This window comes from Cebus imitator, unplaced genomic scaffold, assembly GCF_001604975.1.
Source record: "Cebus imitator isolate Cc_AM_T3 unplaced genomic scaffold, Cebus_imitator-1.0 Scaffold22, whole genome shotgun sequence".
Classification (NCBI taxonomy): domain Eukaryota; kingdom Metazoa; phylum Chordata; class Mammalia; order Primates; family Cebidae; genus Cebus; species Cebus imitator.
In genome coordinates, this window is record NW_016107337.1 from 6262666 (window position 1) to 6273878 (window position 11213).

The following is an 11213-nucleotide window of genomic DNA, read 5'->3' on the forward strand; positions in this document are numbered from 1 at the left end:
TCCCCATCACCTACATCTGGCATTTCTCCCCTTGCTATCTCTCCCCAGCTTCCCATCCCCCACCGTCCCTCCCCTATTTCCCCCCAACTGACCCCAGTGTGTAGTGCTCCCCTCCCTGTGTCCATGTGTTCTCATTGTTCAACACCCGCCTATGAGTGAGAACATGCGGTGTTTGATCTTCTGCTCTTCTGTCAGTTTGCTGAGAATGATGGTTTCCAGGTTCATCCATGTCCTTACAAAGGACCCAAACTCATCGTTTTTTATGGCTGCATAATATTTCATGGTGTATATGTACCACATTTTCCCTATCCAGTCTATCATCAATGGGCATTTGGGTTGGTTCCAGGTCTTTGTTATTGTAAACAGTGCTGCAATGAACATTCGTGTGCACGTGTCCTTATAGTAGAACGATTTGTAATCCTTTGGATATATACCCAGTAATGGGATTGCTGGGTCAAATGGAATTTCTATTTCTAGGTCCTTGAGGAATCGCCACACTGTCTTCCACAATGGTTGAACTAATTTACACTCCCACCAACAGTGTAAAAGTGTTCCTATTTCTCCACATCCTCTCTAGCATCTGTTGTCTCCAGATTTTTTAATGATCGCCATTCTAACTGGCGTGAGATGGTATCTCAATGTAATTTTGATTTGCATTTCTCTGATGACCAGTGATGATGAGCATTTTTTCATATGTTTGTTGGCCTCACGTATGTCTTCTTTTGTAAAGTGTCTGTTCATATCCTTTGCCCACTTTTGAATGGGCTTGTTAGTTTTTTTCTTGTAACTCTGCTTTAGTTCTTTGTAAATTTGGATATCAGCCCTTTGTCAGATGGGTAAACTGCAAAAATTTTTTCCCAATAACAGAGCTCTTATTTACAATTTAAACCATAATAGATGCTTTGGTATTTTTTGTTCAGAAATTCTGAAGTGTATGCTTTTTTTTTGCAGAATTTTATTCCAAAGATATTGACAATTGATGATATTGAGAGTAAAATATTAGCATTTAGAACAAAGTCACTGTAGCAATACTAGTTTTCTCAGAAGCAATTTCTTTTCTCAGAAGCAAAAATATCATCAGCTTGCTGAGCGTAAGCACCCTGGTCACTGTGTAGCCACACTCCTGTTTTGATAGGAATGACCCAGAGATCAGGGAATACTTGGAACATTCTAAGTAACACATTGTCAACACCTATGCTGCTCTTCAAGATTTAACATAAGTGAATGCAGCTTTGAGATTGGAAGCCAAGTAAAGGAGCACATATGACAGGTGGTGGAATGCAGACTTGTCCAAAGACTTCACACCCCCAGTTTGCAAAATGTTTTTGCAGATGTTTTATATAGCATGTGAAAGTACATATTTACTAAAGTCTTCTACAAACGTATAGAATATGTACTACATATAGTGTAGTGCAGTGCTACAAAGTGAAGTTCAAAAGTCCACCACTGACAGAGATTTATTAAAGAGTAACATGGATGACAGAAAGCGGTAGCTACATGTGTCCTCCTATAGGAGAAGAGGGTGATTTAGGACTTGCCTACCTAGGGAGGTGATTAATATACTAAAACACCTGTGTTGCCTAGTTAATTAAGTGGTCCTTCTATCTGAAATACAACTTAGCTGGTCATCTATCTAGGAAGTCATGTCCAGAATAATCTTTAGCTTCAGATTTGAGTCAGATAAAAAAGCTTATTATGCATAATGGATATTGTTATCTGGAAATAAGCCAGGGCACCTATGGATGTGGTAAGTCACTGAGAGTGTTGTACTTCGTGGTCTACAAGAGTTAAATGATGATAGGTAGAAAGATAATCAGATCTTAAATTTTTTACTGTCCACCTGACTTACCTTCTGTTTGGCTGCTCTTTTTTTAACCTGGTTTCCAGCTTTCATGCTTTCTGGTATGGGAGACCTATTAGGCTTTCTGGGTCACAGAATCATAAATTTTAGAAATGGAAGGAATTTTGAAAGTCATCTAATTCAGCCCTTACTGAATTCAGACTCCATCGTTGCCACAGAGGTCATCCATTTTGAAAATTCCCTGTGATTTCCACCATTAATACACACAAAAAAACCTATTCCCTTTCCAGCCAGCTCTGTCAGAAGTTCTTGATCATATTAAACTGCTATGAATCTGCCATCCTAAAGCATCTACCCATTTGTCTTATTTCTGCTCTTTTTTTTTTTGGCTGTGGGGGGGAGCATAGAAAATATAGTCACATAAAATAAGTACTGTCATCTTTTTAATAATAAAGCCTTTCAAATTCAGACAGGTGTAGGGTCTTCTTGCTACTTTTTTCCAATCTGCTAAGTGCCTTCCTTCTCTCAAATTTCTCATTCAACATAATACAGTATTCTTTCACCATCCCCTTCTTGATAGGTTCCAATTATCAGTGACCCTCTAATTGTGTTCCTCGGAGCAGATCACAATAGATATGGTCAGAAACGTAAAAGAAGATTGAGATTATTATGCAGATTATACATTATAGAATAGAATATATGCTTCTAATTCAGCCTAAAATTACGTTAGCTTTTTGGGGGAGCAAAACTACATTGTTGATTCTTACTGAGCTTGTAATGATCTAAAACCACTTTCTCACATGAAGTGCCTTTAAAGTGTTTGCTTTCTGTACTTATGTAGTTGATTTTTATTTTTAATTTAACAATTTCCTAGGCTGCAGTGCCCTCAGTTTTTAATAAAGAGCATGAACTATAGTGTTTCGTTTGTTTGTTTGTTTTTTGAGAGACAGTTGCTCAGTCGCCCAGGCTGGAGTGCAGTGGCATGACCTCTGCTCACTACAATCTCTGCCTCCTGGGTTCAAGCAATTGTCCTGCCTCAGCTTCCCAAGGAGCTGGGACTGCCGGCGTGTGCCACCACACTCAGCTAATTTTTGTATTTTTAGCAGAGATGTGTGAGCCACCACACCCGGCCTGTAGTGTTTAATTAATGTACTCAGGCTGGGCATTGTGGCTTATGCCTATAATCCCAGCACTTTGGGAGGTCAAGGCAGGGCAACATGGTGAAACCTCATCTTTATTAAAAATACAAAAAATTAGCCAGGTATGGTGGTGCATGCCTATAATCCCAGCTACTCAGGAAGCAGAGACATGAGAATTACTTGAATCCGGGAAGTGGAGGTTGCAGTGAGCTGAGATTGTGCCACAGCATTTCAGCCTGAGTGACTGTGTCTCAAAAAAAAAAAAAAAAAAAAAAAAAAAAAAAATGTACTCAGAATTGGGGATACAAAGGGCAAATATCAAACAGGACCTATGTCAAGTCACAAACTCTATTGTAAGCCCTGAAAATCTTTTTTGTTATTGTTTTTGATTTACTTTTAGACAGGGGCTCACTGGAGTGCAATAGCGTGATCATGGCTCACTGTAGCCTTGAACTCCTGGGCTCAAGAGCTCCTCCTGGAGCACTGCAGGCACTCACTACCACACCTGGCAAATTTTTAATTTTTTTTTTATTTTGTAGAGGAAGGGGCTTGCTATGTTGACCAGACTAATTTCAAACTCTTGGACTCAAGCTATCCTCTTCCCTTGGGCTCCCAAAGTGCTGGTATTGCAGGAGTGAGCCACCACGCCCAGCCGAGAGTCTTTTTCAAACCAACTTAACATAAAGCTGGTCAGCATGGGATAGTAGTCTTTGCGCTCCACCCTTTCCCCTTCTACTTCCCTTCCTGTTCCCTCTTCCCTCATTGACCCTAGTTCTTGTCCTATAGAAGAGGCTATTTAAAGCACCCTGGATTGCATGGAATCTGCAGCATGGGTCTGATTCTTTTATGAAAGATTATTTCCCTCTCTCTGACCACTGCCAGCCCACACACTCTACTACAATAACAGTCTCTTAAGTGCTTGGCTTTCCAGATGGCATCCATGAAGTCTCATCTCTTGTTGACAAGACACAGAAATCACGGCAGACCTAAAGTAGTTCTTCTTCCCACAGAGGGAATTGGTGGAATATGACTTTTCCCCCTTCTTTGCCTCCTGGGGTTGAGAGGAGAGGAGAGGGACAGTTTCTCTAATTCTTGTTGGTATCCTCTTACTTCATATAGGTGTTGAACAAGTGTTTGTTGAAAATTCAACAATACCTATTTAATAAGTAACTAATTCAGAGAGACAGAAACAAGATTAAAACAAACCTGAAATTGGGTGATACAATCAATTTAGAACTTTTCTGTTCTCTTCATGTAGTCAAAAGCACAGGGACTGAGGAATCTGGAGACAGAGATTGTACCATGGAAGGACATTATTAAGCACATTTTAGGGATGAGGTAATCAGGAAATAACATTTGCCATCAAGCAGTTGACAAGCCAAAACTTGACTCTTGTACATGGAGCAAGTGTTAGGTTCTCGAGCGTTGTGCTAGTGATTTTGAAAATCTTAAATCTTTTGGTCATGAAAGTATAACCTTAATGACAGTAAACCTTATACAGCCAAGCTAAAATGATTCAGCCTTTTGTTTAGATGAAAGTACGTGTTAATCGCTTTCATTCTCATAAGGGAAAAACAAATTTTGCCCCTCTCATGTTGGATATTTAAAATATGTAGTTCTAACTTTAACCTTCTATATAATGTCAAAACTGCATGCACTTAGTAAGGAAATTAAGGCTGGAGTTAAGCAAAATTCAGCTTGGCCCAAAATTACCACAAACCATTTGGAGAATAGCTGCCGAACACATTAATCAGTGATTTTTTTGGAACAGTCGGGAGACCAGACCCTTATGTGGAGTGTTTTCCCAAATGAGCATGAATCTCCAGCTTTTTCCTATTGATTTTGCTGGAGCAGGTCTGGGTTGGACCCCAGGCATCAGTATTTTCTTTTTAAGACAAAAAACTTTAAAAATCTTCCATAGATATTCTGTGATAGCTCCTAGCTCAGGCTTCCTACAGATATACCAAGTCTGTCACTGTAACCTACAGGGTAATCTCTGGACCTTATCATCCTCTCCCTTGGTGCCAAGTCTCCAAACTCAAAGAATGCCTTCAATGAGTTTTGCTCTCCTGTCATTTCTTTTATATATGTTGAAGGTTGCTACTAGACTTGTCTACTTGAAGAGTATTCTAGTATCTTTAGTAAAACCGTATTCGAAGTGACTATCCTTTTGGTTGCCTATTGTGCTTTTTATAAATAGCCATTGATGCGGTGAATTACATAAGCTCCTATTTATTGTGTATTCATTATGTGCCATGCACTTTTCATACCTTAATGCTTTAAGACTTATGTCAGACTTGCAAGGCGTTGCATATTGCAGATGAGTAAATAGCCCAGAGAAGGTAGATTTCTTATACTTGGTCACAATCAAACCTTGTGCTACACTGAAAAACTTGTTTCAGTCAATAAATGTGTATATTTTCTTCTCTCTTAAAATGAAAATTGTATACTACAAAACACATCCCCTTTTGCTTAGATGCCATAATACTACCAAGTTTGATCCCAGTTTTAGTCAGCATATTTCAGATACCTGAAAGCATTTACTCCTTCTGTTTCCTTTTTTTTTTTGCCCCTTCCATATATATATATTCATATTTTGACTAGCAAAAAGTATCTAGTTTGTTAATGAAAATAGACTTCATAAGGTTGTTAGGTGACAGGATTTTTCTTTTCCCCTCCCACCCACCCTTCCTCCCTTTATCCATCCCTCCCTCCTTCCCTCCATCCCTCCGTCCCTCCCTCCTTCCTTCCCTCCTTCCTTCCTTCCCTCCCTCCCTTCCTTTCCTCCCTCCCTTCCTTTCTTTCAATAAGATTTTCCTTTTCCTCCTTTCCTTTTTCCTTTCCTTTTCTTCTTTTTCTTTTTTTCTTTTTTTTTTTGAGACAGGGGCTTGCTGTGTCACCCAGGCCTGAGTGCAGTGATGTAATCTTGGCTTACTGTAGCCTCGACCTCCTAAGCTCAAGCAATCCTCCCACCTTAGCCTTCCAAGTAGCTGGGACCACAGCCATGTGCCACCAAGTCTGGCTAATTTCTGTAATTGTTGTGTTGTGGAGATGGGCTTTTGCCATGTTGCCCAGGCTTGTATTGAATTTCTGAACTCAAGCAATCCTCCTGCCTTGGTCTCCCCAGGTGCTAGGATTACAGGTGTGAGCCACCATAGCTGGCTCTCCCTCATTTCTTGACACATCTTCTTTTGTAACTTGAGAAAAAATTATAACTATTATTATTGATACCATTTCTAATGTATTATATGCATATTCTGCATTATTAAAAATGAAATTATTTACTAAACATTTATAAATGCTCCATTTTCACATTTCATAAAATCAATGCTTGAACAAGAGACAAAACTTCTGTTTGTGGTGGGACAAAATACTAGCAGGGCAAGGTTAAAAAGAACTTGAAAATTATATATTCATATTAGATTTTTAGAACAAGATTAAAGTATTCAGGATAATTGCAGTTTGAGGAAATGTGCTTTGGTATTATGAATAGTGTCTTTTGCTCATTGCCATAACAGCATGTAGGTTTCCAGTGGGCATTTATACATATTGTTTATTTGACCTAATGGTAGGCACACTCGAGATAGTATTTTTAAAGTGATAATCATTATTTTTTTAAAGGACTTTTGGGAATAATTCAGGTTTCAAAAATTATGATTATAATAATTATTGTATCTTAATTTATATCTTCTAATGACCTGGGATAATAAATTAGGACTTGTGCTGTATTTGAAATTTTAATAATGACTAGAAATATTGGAGAGGAGTAGGACTTTTCCTTTTTTATTGTACTTTAAGTTCTGGGGTACATGTGCAGATCTTGCAGGAATGTTGCATAGGTACACACATGCTGTGGTGGTTTGCTGTCTCCATCCCCCCATCACCTACATCAGGCATTTCTTTCAGTGTTATCCCTCCCCAATCTCGCGACCCCTCGCTGTCCCTCCCTTAGCCCCCCAGTCCACAACAAACCCCAGTGTGTGATGTTCCCAGGAGTAGGACTTTTTTAAACATCCTCTCATGTTTATTTTGTTAATCATGGCTTCTGTGCTCGATGGTAGGTAGTGCAGTGATGAGCAATACTAAAACACATAGCAATACTTAATCATATCTTTTAAATAATCAGCCACTTATTTAATAGATTGTCTAGAAATCAGTTAGCGGTTATGCAGTGTTACATGCTTATGATCACCTAGGGAATAAAAATAACAAATGGGAGACTCTTCATAGGCATCTTACAGATTGAATGGAAAGAAGCGATAGACTAGACAGGTCAAGGGAACATGGCAGATGGTACTTGGAAAATTGGGGCAAATCTGAAACAAACCAAGTAGTCTGCATATAAAGATTCACTTAATTGAATGTTCAAGATTATTACAGTATTTTATGTAGCTAATAAAAAGGCTTAAAAGTTTGCATTTTTTATATATAATCAATTTTGCATGTAATATCACATTACATTATTATCACAATTTCCGAACACTTAGAATTGTATAAAAGTAGAATAAAATCATTCAACTGCAAAAGATCTAAGGTCTTTTCTGACCCTGTGCTTTTAAACAATGATGAAATTGAAGCCCAGACAGTTTATTTAAAGAAGAAAATACATACACATTCCTACATACTCACACACATACACACAGGAACATGGCTGCTGACTTCACATGTGGATTGGTATGACTATGAGCATGGGTATGAATTAGAAAAAGAAACAAATTGATGCTAATTAAACCTTTAGAAATGTTTTTCTTCCTCTTGAAAAAAGAGAAAATGGAAACTTTTCTTCTATAGTCTTAAAACTCTAATTAAGGAATTATGAGAAAGCCAGAAAAGTGTCTGAATGATTGTAACCTAGTAGGATGAAATCATAGATGGTTAATGGTTTCAAAAGAACTATTTTAAAACTTCTGAGAATTATGATTACAGCAAGACAGCTAATTTGACTAGCAAAGTCAGAATTCCTCACAATATTCTCTTTGGATGCTGAGGTTCAATCCAAGCTTTGTATTTGTTGGCTTTGTATTACTTAATATATTTATATCAAAGAACTAGTCAGAGAGATTCTCCCTATTTTAAGTCTGTGAGAACCATCAGTAGCATGCACTGACAGATGTTAAAGAATGTCTGTGGAAAGAATGTCAGAAACCTCTCCAAAGGAAACTCTTTAAATCATGCCCTTCATACAGAAATGCAAAACCAGATTTAATTGCCCTTTTCCTATACAGCTCAGACATGCAGGCTCGTTTACTGCAGCATATGGCCTGAGAAAGTGCACAGTGGAAGAGAGCAGTCTTGGTAAAGGCTGAGATTGAATCCATTTAGGCAGGAGTTCACAAAGATCAGTCAGTAGCAAGCACTTGAAGTTAAAAGAAACACACCAAGCAGTAAAAACACAGGCTATTTTCATTTTGAATGTGCTCGGTGGAGACATCCTATTTGCCTTTCAAGACAGTAGTATTCCTTGGTTTTAATAGGAAATACAAGATTTCTGCAAAACTGTGTAGGGGGCTTTTCCCCCCCAATTAAAAAAATATGTAAAAATAACATTGCATGAGGCAGTAGATATTGTTTTTAATGATAATTTATTTGTAACCATTGAAAGTAGCTGTTTTCCTAATGGAGAATAATTAAAATAATGAGTTGAATGGTAGCAGTATGGCTTACATTTTACTTCATAGGAAAGACTTTATAAGACTGTATGAAGTGATAAATTGTTACCACTCCTAAAGGGATTATGTTTACTGTTGTTTCAACAGGTCATAGGTAATTGAAAACTTAAGGAAGAGCAGAATAATCTGGAATCCTCTTAGACCACTGTGTGGCATTAGGCCAGTAGCTTTACTTCCCCGTACCATAATTTTTCTATCTGTAACATGGAGGATATCTCAATATTACATATAGCTTTTCAAAGCAAAGACACAGAATATTGCCTGTGATATCAAATACACATATATACATATATGCATATAAACATATAGAAGGGCTAGAAAATGTGATTGACTTCATCATTTTCCAAAAGAACAAAATTTTACAAAAGAACATTTATTTCTAAAATCAGAATTTCTCAAAAAAAGCTGAATAGCCTAAATGTTTACTTGGTGGACTATATATAAGTGTTTTCAGAATACCCAAATATTGCGTGGAGACTATTCATGTGTAGTCTACCAAAATTATTTTCCAGTGACTTTTTTGAGAACATTGTTTCTCCATTTTCTATGAAGTTGTTTTAATTTTAAAATTAAATTAGATTATATAAAGTATATATTTAGATTGTTACAGATTTGTGATTTTTAATCAGCAGCATTTTCACTCTTGCTATTCTAGAATGTTGATATTTAACTTTTAAAATAATTGAGGAAGAAAGGCAAATGGATATCAGTTATCACTTGGCATTATAAAATACTTGAGTATTTTATTGACTAAATTGAGTCATCGTGTGTTATGGCTCGCATTACGTTTTCTTTCCTAATTTCTTTTTAACTAATAAAAATTGTACATATTTATTGGGTATAACATTCTGTTTTGAAACATGTATACATTGTGGAATAGCCAAATTGAGCTAATAAACGCATTACCTTATATACTTAATGATTTTTGGTGATGAGAACACAAAATCTACTCATTTAGCAATTACTGAGTCTGCAACACATTGTTATTAACTGTCATCACCATGATGTGCAACAGATCTCTTGAACTTATTCCTCCTATCTAACTGAAATTTTGACTAACATCCTTTGACCTGGTAACCACAAGGGGCTGTAGTCCTCTCTACTTCTAGGCGTTCAACTCTTTTAGACTTCGCATGTGAGAGATCACGTGGGATTTGTCTTACTGTGCCTGGATTATAAAGTCCTCCAGGTCATCCAGCTGGCATTACATTTTAATAACAATGCAACCAATCCCAAATACTGAATACTTTATACCTAGACTTTTTTCCATTTTGCTTTTGTAAAATTTTACTTTAAAAGGAAGTTTTAATTTCAGGGGGAAAATGTATTTGAAACTTCTTTTCCCCTTGACACTCTCTGACTTTAAATGACAAATTAAAGCAAACACCAGTTTTAAGAACTGACTTGCTTGAATTTCAGTTTACTGTGATTTTAAAATCTTTAAAAGCAACTTTAAGATGAAAATCCTAGAGCTGGCAGTGGCTCACACCTGTAATCCCAACAATTTAGGAGGCCAACATGGGAGGGTCACTTGAGGGCAGGAGTTTGAGACCAGTCTGGGCAACACAGAGAGATTCTGACTCTGAAATTAACTAGGCATGGTGGTGCATGCTTGTTGTCCTAGCTGCTTGGGAGATGAAGGTGGGAGAGTCGCTTGAGCCCAGAAGTTTGAACTTACAGTAAACTATGATTGTGCCACTGTACGCCATCCGGGGTAACAAAGTGAGACCCTGTCTTTTTTTTTTTTTTTTTTAAACAAAAAAGTGGTGGGGCAGGGGAGAAAAAAATTCTTATATAACCAAATTACTTTTATGTCAAATACAACTATTTCTCAGATACCAGTGTTAACTTCATCTTGAGCTAACATAAATTAAAATTGGCATTTGGTGGTGGTTGTTAAACTGGTCGTTCACGTTATGATATTCAGAATTAATGGACATTTTTTTCTTACTATTTAGGAAATATCAGCAAGGAACCAAGGTCCGCTTGCGGCTCTTAGATCTGGAACTTACGTCTAGGTTCCTGGGAGGAACAACAGATACAACTATACTAGAGGCTGATGCAGTTCTCTTAGGACTCCTGGAGAGTAAAGACTCAAAATCAAAAGAGGAACATCATGAAAAATAAATGAACTTTGCCTAGTGGATTCACTCTTTTGATGAAGTCAGATATTCATCAAGAATGCAATTAGAAAATTATGAATAAATGATTGAATGAAGATATAATAAATAAAAGCTATAATTATAGATAACTCTTGTTAGAATTTTCTTTAGCTATTCCTGCCCCCCCACCTCTTGTTTTGCCCTTAATGTTTTTTTTTCCTTTGATGGGGATAGTATACACTACTGAGAAATTGTCATTCAATAAATATGTTTCAAGTGCTGTCTATGTGCATGGTAATAGTTTAATTAGCAGTAAACAAATTAGACAAAATTTCCTGCCTTATGGCCCTTACATTCAACTGGGGAAAACAGGCAATAAATAAGTAAAATATATAGTATGCTAGACAGTGATACATGCTAAGGAGAAAAAAGAAGCAAGGAATGGTGTCTGAGTGACAGATTGCTAGCTACATGGGTCTCTGAAGAAGAGTTTTCCGGCAGA

The 11213-nt window shown here is 37.2% G+C and overlaps 1 protein-coding gene across 2 annotated transcripts in view; it reads left to right on the plus strand.

Annotated features, from left to right (window-relative positions):
* TPD52 (tumor protein D52) overlaps nt 1–10995 on the plus strand; it is a 241043-nt gene extending 230048 nt beyond the window's left edge. For both annotated transcript variants that reach the window (XM_017521869.2, XM_017521870.2), the window contains exon 3: nt 10568–10995. In XM_017521869.2, the coding sequence (XP_017377358.1) occupies nt 10568–10736 (169 nt within the window). In that variant the 3' untranslated portion in view covers nt 10737–10995. The remainder of the gene's footprint in view (nt 1–10567) is intronic.
* Nucleotides 10996–11213: the final 218 nt, after the last annotated feature.